Here is a 17,296-nt window from a genome sequence, read left to right as displayed (position 1 = left end):
TAAAATTGAGGGCCTACCTCCGAGTTGCGCGAGTAAAGCCTGATTTATACCTCTTTTAACTGCCGTTGCGCTTGCGCTTGGCGGTTGCGTGTGCTGCGTGGCGATTCACCGCCAGGACAGTAGGTGGAGCAGCGGGTTTTTTCAATGACAAGCCTACTACGATGAAAGGACATCATTTTTTCTTATCAACAATACCTTAATCCCTCTTAGAAATACTATGCCTTTACTATGTTATCTACAAGTTATATTTTTGTAATTGCCTTACTTATTTGTGTTTACCTTGTTTAAATAAAGCTTAAAAAAAATAGAAAAATAGCTGGGTTTCAGCAGAGCCGTTGGGTTTCAGTTACGTCATCACGGGAGCGCGCGAATTTCAGTTGGTGGGCTGGACGCTTGACTACAACATAGCAACAACATAGAGAATATGGAGATGAGTGAATATTGTAGTGGTTTGGAGCCGGCATATAGGGAAAGGTATTTCGCGTTAGTTGAGAAATACATTGGGCGTGACCCATACTTAATGAAAATGTCCGAATTCTCGCAAGACCGGAACGATTTGCCGAATATAGAGGCTGTGGACATAACGAGCTACCTGGTTCTCCAGACGTCTTACTACACCAAGCAACAGATGAAGGCCCACAAAAGTTTGGAGGCATAAAACTATTACCACAGCGGATGGATCAGCAAACTCGGAGTAAAACGTCTACAGAATGATTGTGTTTTGGTGTTCGCCAGGGTAAGTTTGTTTTCTGTGTTGTTTATGGTGCATTATCCCAATGGAAAATGCAGTGTGTAGTGCAGGGCTGGGCAGTAAAGCAGAACTTAACATGTTGAATGCCGAGCTGTGAATGTTGGCACTCAAATAACAATCAACAATGTTTATGTTTTGATAAAATGCCGAGATCTAAATATCCAAATACTGACCAAATACCTTCAAAACAAAGCCCAAACGTAGCCCGTATTACATTACTGTTGATTGGCATTTAACAACATAATACTTTACTGCACTACTACAAAACAGTTAGATTTCGCACATACCTTTTTAACCAAGTGGTCACCGCAGACACGAGCATTTGCAGGCTCCTCCAGTCTGTAAACGTTAGCCTGACTACGTCATACGCCTCTTCGCTCAATTGGATAGACCTACAACCAATCAGAATTCAAACCAAGCGCTCTTTAGTGACGTAGTCGATAATGTCCCTGTTGATCATCTGTCCATCATCTGCCCTGGCAATCTGATTGGTCGACTGATTCCATGTCGAGCATAGAGATTTCCCAATTTTTTTTTTTAACTTTATTTAAACAAGGTAAACAAAAACAATAAAATACAAACAAGTAAGGCAATTACAACAATATAACTTGTAGATAACATAGTAGAGGCATAGTATTTTGAAGAGGGATTAAGGTATTGTTGATAAGAAAAATAAATAAAGAAATAAAATTTACAGCAAGGGGACTCGTATATTAGGATTGACATACATTGGTGGGCAATTCAGTCAAAAATTCCGTCAGGACTTCGTATGATTCAATACATTTCAGAGATTTTAAATATAATTGAAATTCAGATAAAAAAAAGATGTTAAAGACTGGGGGTGATCTTACCACTCTTTGTTTATGAATAAAACATTAGGTTACAACAGAGTTCTATAGTTTTGTTTTCCAATAACACTCCAAAAGTTACCATATCTCTAGAAATAGATTCAGGAAGTGTAATTTTTGATTTGATCCATTTTTCTAAGCAATTCCAAAATGTTTTGGTTTGGTTGCATTCACAAAAAATATGGTCTATCGTTTCTGTATCACTCTCACAGAATGAGCATTTATTGTCATCAATATTAAAGCAATTTCTTAGTAGTTCTTTTGAGGGATACCACAGCCCTTTTACTCATAATAGAGACTCTCTGGGGATACTGAGCAGAGCCAGACCGAACTTCCCGACCAAAAATTGTATGGGCGGGGCTAAGTTCGGCTGGCACCCAGGCTATGTAAACGTAGGTTAGCTATCCACTTTTTGCGGCGTTGTTCTGTGAGTTTTTTCCATTTCTCACCTCTATGGGCGATTACCTTAGGTACTCGATAGTAACTCTTTCCATTCTCTCGGTTAGACCAATTGCTACATCCAAAAACGGCACAAAACTGAGGAATTTAGGGCAAAAAAAAGTGGCAGACAAAACACAGTGTTTTCAATGGGCTCCAGTTGCCCACCACTTATTAGGTTCGCGCGCTTAGAAAATACGGAAGTGACGTCAAGTGAAACCCCATACTTTTTCACATTACATTACATTACATTACATTACATTACATTACATTACGGTCATTCTGCAGACGCTTTTAACCAAAGCGACTTACAATAAGTGCGTTCAACATCGGTAGGCAAAAGAACTTCAGGTCACAAGAAATCATAAGTGCATTTCCTTCCAATACCAAACAGCTAAAAGCATAACTAGTGCTAGAGTAAGTGCGATAAGTCAGGTACCTCAGCCTCTCACCAACTGCACACCAGTCACAGCGGGGTGGGGATGCAAACCCTGGTTCGGGTAGGGGTAGAAATAAAAGAGGTAAGAAAAGCAGGAATGGGATGCAAACCCTGGTTCGGGTAGGGGGTAATGAAAATATAGAGGGTGCCAGTGGTGGAGGAAACAATAAGTGCGTAAGGAACTAGGACAGAGGAGGGTAGTTTTCCTTGAAGAGGTGGGTTTTCAGCCTGCGGCGAAAGATGGGCAGCGACTCAGCTGTCCTGATATCAGTCGGGAGATCGTTCCACCATCGGGGTGCCAGAACAGAGAAAAGCCGTGACCGTGTCGATCGTGCGCAGGGACCCCTGAGTGACGGGGCAGCCAGGCGCCTGGTGGCCGCAGAGCGAAGTGGTCGGGCGGGGGTGTAGGGCTTGACCACAGCCTGGAGGTATGAAGGAGCTGTTCCTTCCACTGCCCTGTAGGCCAGCACCAGAGTCTTAAACTGGATGCGAGCAGCTACAGGGAGCCAGTGTAGAGAGCGGAGAAGGGGAGTGGTGTGGGAGAACTTGGGGAGGTTGAACACCAGACGAGCAGCAGCTTTCTGAACCAGCTCCAGAGGTCTGATGGCAGAAGCCGGGGCGCCAGCAAGGAGCGAGTTGCAGTAGTCCAGGCGGGAGATGACAAGAGCCATTTCACAAAATCACAGTAACAGTAGTTATGAAAGAAATAGTGTACAGTAATGAACAAAGGACATAAAATGAAAGAAGAACATAGTTAAAAATACAACGATAGAAAACTGTTAGAACAGAAGAGAAAAATAAAAATAAAAACATTACACAAGTAAATGCGAGTCCTGTATCATAACTAAATCTCTGTCGTTTGTAACAAAGCAAACCGTGTGAAAATCTGGTAAATATTCGGGGAGTTATGATCATTGTAGTTGGGGATATACACCGTCCTCAGTCGAAATAAATGCAATGTGGAGGAATTGGAGACCCAGCCAAGATGGCGGCCGCGCTGATACGTCAGCTCCAATAGGCAGCGTCAGTCAATGAGGCGTCTACGTATATCATGTCTATGCTTGCAACCGCGCAAGGGCTTGCGTTGCGTCTTGCGTTGCGTCTTGCGTCACCGACCATAAATTGGCCTTTAACTGGGGGATTCCACCGGGGACGTAAGCGCCGCGTCAACGGCTGCGTCCTCTGCCCGGCGTCAATTCCCATCGGGAGCGTAAAATAATAAACTGTGTGTATAAAGGAAACTTACTTTGCTTCTGCAACGTGGAATAATCTGTTAAAGCTGATCATCTACCCTCTAATTTTCTGTTGATGTGAAGTTGTGATATGAATTACATGAAAAACATGAATTACGTAGTTTTATTTTGAAAGGGGGCGGAAGTTTATTTTGTTTATTCTGTGTCGGATTTCCTGTGCTGGTGCAATCTGCTCTGTTGAGCTTAGACACACCAAAGTACAGCTAGTTTATGCTGATTGTTGTTTAATTGGTTTATGATCAGGATACTTAAGATAACACTGATTAAAAGACAGCATATCATTTTATTTCTCTCATTACAGTTTACATGAACTGCCGCTAACAACATACTTCACAAAAAGATTAAGTAATGTGCTGGAGCTGTTACAAAATATATTAACTTTAAGGTCACCATTGCCTTGTGCTGTACATCTTTATGTACAATTAACTTTGTAATGAACATGCAATGTCAGCCATAGAAATTCACTATGTTTAACATTACAAAACTTTTAATTGTATCATGTACAATGTGCTACACATTAAAAACTGATTAGTACATTGGCAAATCATGTCCATACAAGCACAAAGACTCCATAAGAACAGAAAACATAATGGCTATAGAAACGCATCAAATTCTTCACTCTTTGTGAAAGTTCAGGAAACAATTCCTGTCGGCACTGAAGCACAGGTAAGTTTGGCATTTTGAGCACTGCACTTTCACAATGCCTGAGCAGTTGGGGAATTTGCATCTCCCTCTCTTTTCCACCCAAACAGGCCAGTGACCTGTCTGGTCATAGCGGATGATGCCACAAGGCTGTGCATTTGCAGGCGATTTTTTTCTGCTTCTCTGTTGGTGCTTCTAGTGATGGTCTCCCCTTTCCCTCCATGCACAGACAACTTGCCACCTCTGCCTTGAATTCTGCCAAGCTCAACACATCTCTCAGGAGGACACCACAGTCTCTGCAGTCCCTCCGGTAAAGGAGCCAGGCCTCAACAACCGTCAAATCCAGCATATGGAACACAAGCCTGTGATACCACTTTCTGGATCTGATTTTTGTGCGGTACAGGGCGATAAGGGAGTCGAGAAGGTCAACTCCCCCCATTCCTTTATTGTATGTTGTCACGATGCTTGGACATTTCACCTCAACTGTGGTCTTGTTTTTCTTGTCCCATCTTTCAACAGCAGTGGTTGGGCTTGCTGAGGCAAATGATGAGAGGAGAGTGACTGGCCTGTTGTCAAACCACTTCACTGCTCTAAGGCTGACCCCATTGACCAAGGTCTCCCTCTCCTCAAAAGCTCCTCTGCCTCTCCTCTTCAATTCGTTGTCTGTGGCGAAGTTAATTCCTGGCAGACGGTTTGCTCTAACTGTGCCCACACAGTGAATTTTGCGCTTCGCCTCGATTACCTGAATATCCACACTGGTGAAGCAGTTGTCACAGTACAATTTGTGTGACATGTTGCCAGGGACGATGCTGGTCAAGGACAGCACAATGTTGCCACTTGCTCCAATGTCAGGGAGGCCATCGCACGGGGGGATTTTCCCTGTGTATATCTCGAAGTTGTACACGAGGCCATTGCTGTCAGAGAGTACAAAGACCTTGTACCCCCAGCGCTTAGGTTTCTTCGGGTTATACTGCTTCATAGGATGCTTCCCTTTGGAAGGAACTATCAGCTCATCCACACACAAATGCTCCTCCATTGGAATCTCATTGAACTTCTCCAAAAGGGATGTAAGAAGCGGGCGTACCTTGTACAGCTTGTCATATGCAGGGTCTCCAACAGGCGGCTGTTTTGAATTGTCAGAGAGGTGCAGATACCGTTTGATGGCCTCCCAGCGGTGCATGGACATGGTATCAGCCACACAGTCCACCCTTGTAGCAGACTTCCAGTACATTCTGGTTCCTGGTAGCCCAAAAATCGACATGTAAAAACATATCCCAAAAAACTGCTCCATTTCTGCCGCAGTAACTTTCGGTGGTTTATTTGGATCCAGCTGAATTGCGTACAGATTGGTTTGCTCAACCATGTTCTGAATGCAGCTTCTTGAGAGAAGGCCTCGAAAGTATTGGACAGGGTGTTTCACATATGTAGCCTTGGGTAGTGTGCCTTTCCATTGTGGGACTGGAAGGATCGTTCTACGGGTTCTCCCATTCAAATTCTTTTGTCTTTGATATGGCTCTGTGAATAACATAATAGGGAAAATGTTAATTCATATGTAATATTAAATATCTAAGTGCTTATTTATATATTTATCATGAAATAGTCAAGTCATTAACCAATTATTTTATCCTACTCTGAACCAATCTACGATGCTACCTCCATCCCCGTGCTGGCCTTCCTGAGGACTGTCTACTCCTGAAGTCTCCTCATCTTCATCCTCACTCTCATCCTCACTCTCTCCCTGCAGGGATTCCACCACCACCTCTTCCTCAGTATCACTATTTATCTCACCATCCTCATCCTCACTGTCATCTGGTGGCATAGCAACCCGTGCCTTGTATGTCTTTGCCTTCCCATAAAAGACATTCGGATTCATTCCCTGTATTAAAACATTTATTTTAAGTGAATCAAATATTACACAAATGCATTTTGAATATATATACATGGGTTATTTAATATAATTAATTTAAATCATCTCTCATCTTTCATTCTTTCTAACAGATTTCATGCACTTTTTACTTGAACCATTATAGCCACCAGGGTCAAAAATGATTCCGTAACGGTACAGTGTTGCCTCAGGGAAACATACACTTTTTTGTTATTTACTAAATAATGTATGTTTATAGTTTTCCTGAAATTATTGAAAATACTTCTATACTCACCAGTGAATGAAGTTCAGATTTTTTGGAGGGGATTTGAATGACGAAAAATGGTGAAAAACACTTTCAGAGAGAGGAAATGTGGTGATCTGAAATGTGGCCGCATGGGCTGTAAGAGGATTCAAAATCTCTTCCTGTAGAGCATGTGACCACCAATCTGCATTTAGGGTTAGGAGATTCTTACGGTGGTATAGACACCTACAAGGTCAAAAAGTCCATGTTGCCTCAAGGCAACACCATACCATAGAGGGTTAAGTGTAAAGTAAAATACAGATTATTAAACAGACTTACCTGCTGCAGGCTCTGTGTCCCTGGTCTGTGTTTCATTGGTTGCTGTACTAGGTGTGCTAGGTGTGATGCTAGATGTCCCTTCCCCTGCAGCCGTATTCAAGCACAGAACCAGATCCGTGGAGTTCAATGAAATGAATGCAATGATTGAGAATGAGGTTGAAAGTCATAGTTTTACAATGACTGGAAGTGTGAGTTCATATTTTGACTGTATTAACATACTCCTACAACAGATGATTATAGCTTTATTATGTATAGCCCACTACTACTAAAACGAATGCTATTACTACCAAAAACTATAATAAATAAACTTACAAGATTCAGAGAGAGGTGAACCTGGGAGATCAGCTGAGCTTTCTTCAGGTGAGGGTCTCTGCAAAAATCTCTGGAGTGCACCTAGACATTTTAAAATATAAAATAATATGAGCACAACACACCACTCACCAACACAATCACATTTATTACAATTGTGTATTCACATGTATCTACTATTTACATGACCGTAGCAGATTCTACATAAGCCATTTTTCCATAAGATTTCCAAGCAAATTAACTCATTTCTCTGATTACTTTGAATGTTTACCTAGCTGGAAGGCTGGAAGCCCCCACGCCACCAGGGGGCCCCAGAGAGCACCGAGACGTTGTGATAAAAAAGTAAATACATGAAATTAAAATAACATTGAATAATTTAAACGAAATTGTATTACACCAGAAAATACTAATACTAGGTTAATTTATGCCTCCTGTTGGCTGCTGCCACTGTTGGGCAAAATTATTTAAGTATTGTATTTATTATTTAAGTATTTAATTTTGATTACAACTTTATTTTTCTGTAAGGTAATGTGAATGTCATTTGATTCTATTTTGTATTTGGATTTTGAACATTTTGCACACCATTGCACATCTGAAAGAAATTAAACTATTTAACGTGTTTACTATAAATGCAGTCTCCAGCCTGCTGATGTTACTTTCAAATAGTTAAATTAATGAGCCATACTTATACATCACTCTTTATGTAGAAGTTAATTAAACCATATTTATGAGTTTGCTATCCCTTTAAGGTTAAAAACAAGAATGACACCTGTATAGTGTAAGATGATTACAAATAATGCTAATGATTGTGGGTCCGTTACACACATAACAGTGTAGCCTATGGAATAATGAGGCATCTGGAGCTGAGGTGATGGTAGGGGGGCCCCAAATGAAATTCTGCTTAAAGCCCCATAAAGGCTTGGGCCGGCCCTGCAGACGACCGTCGTGGAGGCACTGAATGAACCGTGTCAGAGCAAAAATCTGCTGCAAACCGACAAAACCCACCCGGGAATTAGCACCAACTCGTTCAGTACGAGCAGGATGGTTTTTTTTGTTGTCCTTCACCCACTACCGTGGCTCGCAAACAATGAATGACTCTACAGGTGCATCTTGGGGAAAAAAAAAAACAACTCACGCTGAGGTTTTGCCAGCTTGATTTCATACGCGGCGAGCTACACCATTTCCCAACGCCAGGTCGTTTTCGAAACAAAATGAATTCACTAACGTTTAGGACTAGTAATTTTGATGAGTTAGCACTATGCCTGACAATGATACACTTCGCACCGAGTGCGCCAGGAGATCTGCTCAAACTATTTAGCAGATAGAACTAGGTCTAGCTGGTCTGACTGGAGACCAGCTGCACACAATAATTGTCGAATTTCAGCTGGTCGGCAGAAAGGAAAAGCTCTCAGAGTGACACACTCAACCACACAGAAAACACAACTATTCAGGGACATTTGCTGACCAGTGGTAGCTGGTAACATTTTTTTTTTTAAATCACATCCAGTGATTGAATGTTTAAAATGACTTAATGCAAAAAAGTAAAGTAAGATATTTCCATTCAAAAGTTTTATTCCATCATGAAATAACACTTTAACACTGACCAATACCAGAACATCAACTATGTAAACGTCAAGGTTATGTGATGTTCCTCTGTTCATCTGAAGAGGAATTCTGCCGTCCTCTCCTTCTGCGTGGCAAGCTTCTCAATGACCCTTTTATTAAAGTCAGGAATGTCCCTGACAAGCTTCTTCTCCAGGGAGAGCATCGCCAGAGCATTGAGACGGTCCTGCGTCATGGAGTTTCTCAGGAAGGTCTTGATCCTCCTCAGAGTGGAGAAGCACCTCTCAGACTCGGCCGTCGTCATGGGCGTCGTCATGAGGATCTGGAGAAGGTTGACGGTCTCTGAGAAAATGCCCTGAAGGTTGTTCTCCATGAAGAACTGGTACAGAGGCACCGCTCCACTACAAGCTTTGAATTCACTGTTCTCGTAGATGAGGGACAGTTCTGTTTTGAGCTTGGCCTTGTCCAGCATCGGATAAGCCTCCACGGTCGTGTCCAGCGCCACCTCAGGAAAGCTCGCGCGATACTGAGGAAACAGTTCTGCGTGCAGCAGCGTCGCACCGACAAGATACTGAGTGAAGGCAAAGCGCTCCTCAGCGTGCACCAGGATGGTATCACACACCTGAAGCAAACATGAAAACATTTTATTATTTCAGAGTAAAATGTAAAATGTTTAATCTAATTAATCACATGATTTCCCTGATTAATCACATTTGTACGCAAAATCCAAAAATGAATCCAAAAGTAGTGTGTAGCTTTTAGCATTTAGTTTTATTTTAAATGTGCTGCCATATGAATGAAAGTGCCATAACATTTGTTGTGCAAACACACTTTTAACATCAGCATCTTTCTGTAGTTTTTATGTAGAAGCCTCGCTCCACTGTCTGTTTCCTTGAATGACTTGCTGCTATCAGTTGTGTGTTTTGCCTTTAAGTGATATTTTAGACTGGAACTACTACGCTGAGAAGACAATTCAACTTGGCTGTAAATGCAGGAGTTTTTTTTTTAAATTTATTTTGAAATGCGTGCTTTTATGTTGAAAGAAGTGAAACAGGAAGTAGCGCCGGTTAGCTCCGTGAGCTTCACACAGAGACCGAGGAGCACCTGTAGCGGTGATGTTACCTGCTAGTTTATCTTTATTTTGTTACTCCATGCTTCGTGGTGTTTGCTGTAACTGTGTGAATGTGATGCATTCAACAGACTTTTACAATAATATAACCTGCGTTAATGCGCGATAAAATATTTATCGGCGTTAAATAATTAACAAGTTAACGCGATAATAACGAGTTAACTCGCCCAGCCTTTTATTATTTATAAAGTTAGAACTGTAACATTTCTATTTTGCCGGTCCAAATATTCAATATCGATCAGTCAAAAACAACAAGAATACAAACTAAATTAATGGAAATATCAATTACAGACTGTCGGCTGCATCATTCATCCACATTTAGCTGTGGTGAGTAAGATCTTGTGCACCAAGTCCAGCTTTTGTTTGACTTTTTATGTTTCTAAACAAAAAGAAAATATGATTTACTTCTGTGGCCAGCCTCTGTTGTTCTCCTGGTCCCAGCGTCCTCTGCGTCCTCTGTGGCTGTCCAGCTGTCCTGTCCTCACACAGAGAGGGGATGGACATCCTGGTCCAAAGTAAAAAGTTTCACTCATTAACTTTGCATGATTAATGTTTTTATGCACCATAAATATTTTTTATTTTTTCCATTTTTATTGTATTTTTTTCTTTTGTCTTGTCAGCAGATGCAGTAATCCAAGGCTTTTTACTGTAGACCAGGGATGTTCTCTCTGCTAGTTGTTTTTGGAGGTGGGTATCAGTGAAGGCAACATAATATTCACTTGCCTCACTTTCTTTACCTCCATATAAATATGTTTGAAGCGGCAAAATAATCTCAATCTAAGGCGCACTTGGCCTAAGACATTGAGTTTATCATGAAATTCAAAAGTTTTCTCTTCAAGAAGTTCAAATGTTGGAGATCTGATACGAACGATCGACAGTTTCAAACCTTATTTGTTTCCTTTAAAGAACTAAAAATAAAATGTGATGTGCGCTATAAGAATAATCTAAAATGATGACACAACAAATTAAGGCTTTTACAGACTTGAGTGATTTCTTATATCTAGTATAGTTGAGACTAAATCTAATTATTTACCTGATCTTGAGCATGCCGTCTTTGAACCTCTGAAGAAGAGTTTGAATCCAGACGGGGTCGATGTTCCTCTTCTGCAGCTGGTTGAAGAGCATGTCCACATGAGGCATGATTTTGTGGAACAGTACCAGAAAAAAACAGAAATCCTCGTCTTTCAGCATCCTCACGAAGGCCCCAGCCTCTCTGACGGTGTGATGATCAAAGTTTCGGGAGTCTCTGATGGTCTGGAAACACTTCAGCAGGTCGTCCTTGTGCTCGTACACGGTGTTTACCGCGCAGCTGTGGAAGTTCCAGCGCGTCTTGGGGGCTCTGGGCAGTCTGTGTGAAACCACCAGGTCCAGAACGGCCGTTCGCTTCGGTGACCTGGAGAAGAAGGCGGAAAATCCAGCGAGGTCGGAAAAGAACGTGCCAATCCTGGGCATGTGGGATGTTGCCTGCTGCATGATGAGGTTCAGCGGATGTGCGTAGCAGTGAACGTAATGAGCATTTTCGTACGCGTCCATGACTTTGCGCTGCACATCGCCGGTGGCCCCCCTCATTACAGCGGCCCCGTCGTAAGCCTGGGCGATAAGTTTGGCCTTCTGCCCCTCTGGGAGGATGGTGTGTAGCCTCTCCAGGAGCACCGAGCTGATGGTGTCGGTGGATGCATTCTGGATTTTAATGAACTCCATAAACCGCTCCTGTATTTCATTGTTGGCATCAATGTAGCGCAGCACCAGCACCAGCTGACAGTGGGTGGAAATGTCCGTCGTCTCGTCTGCTTGAAAGGCGACAAAATTGGCGTTCCTCACTTCTTCCTGAATGAAACTCCTCACCACGGACAGCATGCAGTCGAGCAGCTCGTTCTGGACCTTCTTCGACGTCCCCTTAAACACGGTCGCCGTCTTCAGGTGCTCCTCCAGCAAGTTATCCAGGGAGGCAACAAAATCTACCAGACCCTGAAAAATACCGGGGTTTTCTGACGAGTCCGTCTCATCGTGTCCACGCAGGGCCAACTCAAAAGCACCGCAAAACTTCACACAGTCGATTATTTTGGATAAAACATGCCGGTTTTTAGTCACCTCCTCGTTGTGCTTCCTCACCGCCAGCCTGTTACCGTCATCCAGCTGTGTGGCGATATTCTGCCGTCCTAATATGGCCAGCTTCACGGAGCTATCCATGTGTGCTCTGGTGTTCTCGTGTTTCTTTATTTTCTCAGACAGATGTTTCATATCCCTTACTCCTGTAACCGTCCAGGCGCGTTCTGTCCCATTCGTTTTATAAAGCATACACGGAAAACAAAACACGGCGTTAGCATGGCTGCATCCGGCTAGCCAAGCCTTTCTGGTGTACCAGTTACGAGAGAAGCCTCTCACGTACTGCTTTCCCCTCTCGCTTGCTGGCTGTTTGATAGCGAGGTCAGGTTGATCCGGGCCCAACTCTTTTACCCGAAGCTTCTCCATCAAAGTTCTCTTCTCAAATGGGTCTTGAAGGAGAGATCTGACGGCGTTAGGACTCGGTCTCATCGGGGTTGTCATTTTGCTTGCTGTCAAGTAGAAAAATGGCGCCTGTTGAGAGTTTAACCGCCTTAGTTTAGGCTTGAGGCAGTAAAATTATCACCCTTTGTGGAATCATTTTGACAGCGCTAATTGGATAAATCTGTATCATACGGTTGACAATATAATTATTCTATTGGCTAATCTGCTACAAAACCCACTTAAAATTGTCTGCCTGAATGTCTGCTTTCATTACCAAGGGTCTGAAACGGGGGCTTGGGTAAAAAGCAAGCATGAAAGAGGTTGAACTTACATGCATCATCTATGTTCTCTTCCTCGTCTTCAGCAGGAGGCTGTGGAGTTCGGGATCTGGGAACCATTGACAGAGTATCACGTTAACAAGCCATACAGCCACTATTGTTCTTTTGAATGTAACAGTGGTTGTGCTGATTCAGAACACCAGTTGGAAGCCGGCTCACCTCTTCTCCTCGCGGTGTTCGTAGTAGCTGTAGCCCCGGCTCTCCTCGTACGGTCTCTTGCGGCTCTGGTTTCCACCTTTGTCACCTTCCGCTTTGACTTGCTCGGCCTGGTCTGCAGCATCTTGCTCAGGCTGTTGTTCTGTTTCCTGGCTGTGTTGCTCTCCTTCCCCAGCAGGAAAATCATCTTCTTCCATTTTGACTTCCACTTTGATTTCTAAATCGGTAAAATGAGTATGAATATATGGGTTATAGCACACATAAATAGAGACAAATCACATCTTTAACATACAAAATAAACATCTTTGCTGTGAACAAACCATATGTCCTCATCAGAGTTATTATGGTGACTACATCATCAGTAATGACCTTGTCTGTTCTCGACGCTCTCCTCCTCAACCTTCACCTCCGGCTTGGTCTCTTCTTCAGGCGTCATGTTTGATCCCTGAATATCCTCATCGGCTGTAAAGTCGGGCATGTCACGACTCGTGTCTGAATTCTCTTTGGCTTCGAAGGGCTCGACTTCTGTGGATTATGGAGGTTATTATTATTGGAGGTGGATTATCATCTTCATCATCACCACCACAGTCCTCAGCTGCTTCTGCTCATAAAAAAAAAATAGATCCAGAAATTTTAGTTCTTACTCTATCTTGTAATACCAATCTTTGAATACAGCGGTGAAACAATGGTTAACAAGGCATGCAACGGTCTCACAACCAAACAAGATAGTAACTGTTTGGGCAGACTAGCAGCGCTGCAGTTATTTCACCATCAGCTGAACAATGCCACAGGTCTATTAACCCAACAACATATGGTTCAGCTTAACCTTTTCAATACTACTATAAATGTAAAACGCAAAACTTATACTGAATTATTTCTACGGTTGTTTATCGCCTCAAGCAGTCCTTATTTAGCTAACCCTCGTTAGCCTAGCATTTGCTAAAGTATGCCAATTCTTGCAGAAAAAGTGACTTTAACTCAGGGAATATGCATGTTTAACGCGCCACTATGGTTGTTCATGCAGGTCCTGCAGCCAATGCATTCTGTACCCGGTTTGTGATAAAGTCATGAAGCTAAATATGATTAAAAAATCAAATTGAAGCCTACCTCATTTTACGCTAGTTGCGCGTGTGAGTCTGAAAGAACCGCTACCGCCTCCTAGCTTCATTCGCCGGATGTTGACAAAACCTTTGCGCATGCGCGTTCATTGAGCTTCCGCTGAGACTAATACTGGTTGTGTCCGCGCTTTGGGGGGGATCAAACTCTTCATTTTAACTTATACAGTATACAATTTCTAGATACAATATTAATCAGGAGTTTAGAACACACCAAAATTTTTAAAGTACAGCTGGTTTAAGCTGATTAACGTTGTTTAATTGGTTTATGATCAGGATACTTAAGATGACACAGATTAACAGACAGCATATCATTTTATTTCACACCATCTCTCATTACAGTTTACATGAACTGGTGTTCCCAACATGAAATGTACATTAAACTGTAGGTGTAGATCCTTTCAAAAATAACACAATCATATGATGATGACGATATTGTTTGTTTAGTCTGATTGTGTTTTTTGAAGTTCATAAATCAATAGTCACTTGAAAGTGAAGCCAATAAATCTTGAAATCAAGTACTTACCAAAAAGATTAAGTAATATGCTGGAGCTGTTACAAAATATATTAACTTTAAAGTCACCATTGCCTTGTGCTGTACATCTTTATGTACAATTAACTTTGTAATGAACATGCAATGTCAGCCATAGAAATTCACTATGAATATCATAGCAATCCCATTTTACAACTACGGTAGTTGCTCAAAACAAGAGCAAATTATAGCCCCCAAATCACACAGTGCACTGATGCCCACCTCCTCCACCCAACCACAGCAGGGGACAGAGAGTGAAGCAAGGCAGCCATCAGGCTGTACATATGACAGTAGTTTGTTGGTGCACTTTCACTCCTTCACACACAGGCATACGATATGCAACGCTGCATAGCATTGAACTAATTCAGTCACTTCTTTTCAGTGGGGGCAGGTAAGGAAAGCAGCAGCCTGTTGACTTCTCTCAGCTGAGCACTGAGCGTCTCAGTTGTTAGCGCTAACTCTCCCATCTGAGTCTGAAGGCTTGTGATGGTCTCATTCAGCTCCTCCTCCTTGCGGCGAGAGTTGGTGGCCTGCCTGCTGTACTCCAACACCATGCATCCGCCACCAATGAAGAAGATGATCGCCTCTCCGAGCAACTCAGCGCCGAGCTCTGCAGCCGCTTCTTCGTTCAGTGGCTTAATGGTGGACCCCCGAAAGCCCATGATCCGCATCTTTGTTCTCATCTCAATCCAGTGATAAACTGTGGGGATAAACAAAAGAACGTGCCAGTTAGGCTTTGCTACTTGCACTGAGGCATCAGATGACCTGAGCAGGGGTTAAAAGATGTAAATATACTGAATGTGGGAATACATTTATGCCTAGAGATGTATGTGTTAACATAACATTTTGATTAGCTGTGTGATTGTACAACTAACTGTAATTTCAACATTTTCAAATATGAAGTCAAGGTGTCATTGGTCATGTTTTAGGGTTATGTATTCTGTCAGGTTCGTTCACTTTCTTTTTCATTCAAAATCAAAGGCTAGCTTAAAGATATGTCAGTCTTTTATGTAAAGGTTTTCACAATGGTTGATGATCTTTGGTCTTGGCCTGAGAAATTCTTCTGGGAGGAGCATTGTGACAAATCAGCATAGTATAAGTTGATGGTGTACGATTAGTTGTCATTCTGGCAGCGTTTGGAAGCACTAAACAGAAAAGCATCTAATTTGTATTAAAAATAGATCACAATGCCTCGTCATACATTTTTACTAATCTAAACGTCACACTTAAACAGGTTTGGAAAGCTTCTGTCCTGCCATGTCCTCACAACACTGTTCAATGACATACTGGACCCGCCCTCTTGAAGCTTGCCCTGGCTGCCATTGGTCGAACAGAAAGAGCTATAAAGATGATTGGATAGTCAGTCGTTATAGGTTCAATCTCATTGGTTGTCGTAGTTGTGTCGAACGTCGGGGTGACTGGCTGTGAACTCATAGCATGTAGCGGCCGTTAGCTCGGTTACTCACGCTGTGCCGGCGGCAGACAGATGTAATTCTTAAAGAACTCGCTTCTCCGGGCGCCAGCTTTTATCCGGTTCGCCACAGGCTTTCCCATCTGCCTCACGCCGAGGTAGAGGAGCTTGGCAATAGGGAAGGCACCGACAACCATCTTGACGGAAACACTTCACTATAGTGGGGCGGAGCACGCAAAGCTTACGTGATGACGTTCGATGATTGACAGAGTTATTGACAAATCAGCACACGTCTACAAATCCTAGTCTTTGGATGAGAATAGAACCAATAATTCTCTGACTGATTTCATCTTATCTATATCATAAGATACGACCATGTAAGATTTTGATTTTATAAAAAGCCCTTTTTGTTTAATAATATGTTAATACACTTCCATTTTAACACTGCAGACTTTCAACACGTAAAAAAAATGGCGGCTAAAAGACGAGGTTTGAAAATCCACAATGGGCTGGGAACAAAGCTGGGCAGGATCAGATCATAGGGTATTAAAAAGTCTTACTATAAAGGAACATCATGGCTAATAGGATTCTTGAAAAATGCAAAACTTTTAAAATAAATTAAAACGGTAGATGAAGAACTTGTTCCAGAAGATGGCAGTCATACAACGTCTATGATGCCAGCTGCCATTTAACCCTAAAGAAGAATAAGAAGGCCGAGATATCCAGTTTATAAGCAAATGTGTGAGAGACAATTGAATTATTTTTTCACTGTAGTATAAACGAAATCAAGGATTCTGGTGGAATGTCAGTGTATTTAAGGCATGGGAGAAAGCCTAAGCTGGCTGGAAACCTATGATCTATGACAGGACCTCAACAAGAATCAGTATCTGATATAACCACACGAATAAGGGACTGTTGTGGGAAACCTTTGTCAAGCACTTTAATACAGAGTTCCATTCACAAATGCAACGTTAACGTTGTCCAGAGGCGGTGCCCGTCATCCCGTTGACCCTCAGTGCCAGAACATCTTAAATGCTGTGGGAAGGGATTCATTTGTTTATTTGCTGGAATGTGTAACAACCCTGCACACACCCCAAATTAAATGAAGCTGATTGGACAAAACATAAGCGATCTCTATTCTTAAAATTTCTTTCTATTCATCTTTCATCGGGGTTGTTGTTTTTTATTTAACTTCCTGTACGTTTTTCTTTATATAAAAGTATGCTGTGACTTTCATTTAGACATGATAATGATAGAAAAGTTTTTTTTTTTAAATACACATTTCTCCATTCAGTACATCTATCTAATATATGTTGTACATTCTTTACCCTAATTCATATCTCGTCCATTATATGTCTAGTTTATGCTCAAAGGCGGGCCTGAAACTTGCAAATAAACATTTATATATATATATATATTTCGGGGAAATATAAACACG

The 17,296-nt window shown here is 42.1% G+C and overlaps 3 protein-coding genes across 9 annotated transcripts in view; all 3 read right to left on the bottom strand.

Annotated features, from left to right (window-relative positions):
* LOC142387995 (uncharacterized) overlaps positions 1 to 1,093 on the bottom strand; it is a 35,329-nt gene extending 34,236 nt beyond the window's left edge. For all 5 annotated transcript variants that reach the window (XM_075472805.1, XM_075472808.1, XM_075472807.1 and 2 more), the window contains exon 1: positions 1,039 to 1,093. The gene's annotated coding sequence lies outside the window, so the exon portion shown is untranslated. The remainder of the gene's footprint in view (positions 1 to 1,038) is intronic.
* Positions 1,094 to 8,681: 7,588 nt separating this feature from the next.
* Positions 8,682 to 13,977, bottom strand: LOC142387993 (zinc finger MYM-type protein 1-like). 3 transcript variants are annotated; one of them, XM_075472802.1, is made up of 7 exons: positions 13,908 to 13,977; positions 13,170 to 13,325; positions 12,804 to 13,017; positions 12,638 to 12,693; positions 10,853 to 12,374; positions 10,225 to 10,324; positions 8,682 to 9,312 (listed from the first exon to the last, which is right to left on the bottom strand). In XM_075472802.1, the coding sequence occupies exons 2-7, from the start codon at positions 13,276 to 13,278 to the stop codon at positions 8,785 to 8,787; spliced, it is 2,529 nt and encodes an 842-aa protein (XP_075328917.1). In that variant the 5' UTR covers positions 13,279 to 13,325; positions 13,908 to 13,977; the 3' UTR covers positions 8,682 to 8,784. The 3 variants fall into 3 exon arrangements, with proteins under 3 accessions (XP_075328917.1, XP_075328916.1, XP_075328918.1); XM_075472801.1 differs by having other exon boundaries at positions 13,170 to 13,401; positions 13,908 to 13,968; XM_075472803.1 differs by lacking the exons at positions 13,170 to 13,325; positions 13,908 to 13,977 and having other exon boundaries at positions 10,853 to 12,396; positions 12,804 to 12,827.
* A 234-nt stretch (positions 13,978 to 14,211) lies between these two features.
* On the bottom strand, positions 14,212 to 16,080 carry opa3 (outer mitochondrial membrane lipid metabolism regulator OPA3). Its single transcript, XM_075474305.1, has 2 exons — positions 15,914 to 16,080; positions 14,212 to 15,147 (listed from the first exon to the last, which is right to left on the bottom strand). The coding sequence occupies exons 1-2, from the start codon at positions 16,053 to 16,055 to the stop codon at positions 14,816 to 14,818; spliced, it is 474 nt and encodes a 157-aa protein (XP_075330420.1). The 5' UTR covers positions 16,056 to 16,080; the 3' UTR covers positions 14,212 to 14,815.
* Positions 16,081 to 17,296: the final 1,216 nt, after the last annotated feature.

This window comes from Odontesthes bonariensis, chromosome 9 (genome assembly GCF_027942865.1).
Source record: "Odontesthes bonariensis isolate fOdoBon6 chromosome 9, fOdoBon6.hap1, whole genome shotgun sequence".
In the NCBI taxonomy this organism is placed as follows: domain Eukaryota; kingdom Metazoa; phylum Chordata; class Actinopteri; order Atheriniformes; family Atherinopsidae; genus Odontesthes; species Odontesthes bonariensis.
Note: the sequence above shows the minus strand (reverse complement) of the source record. Positions and strands in the feature narration are given on the sequence as shown.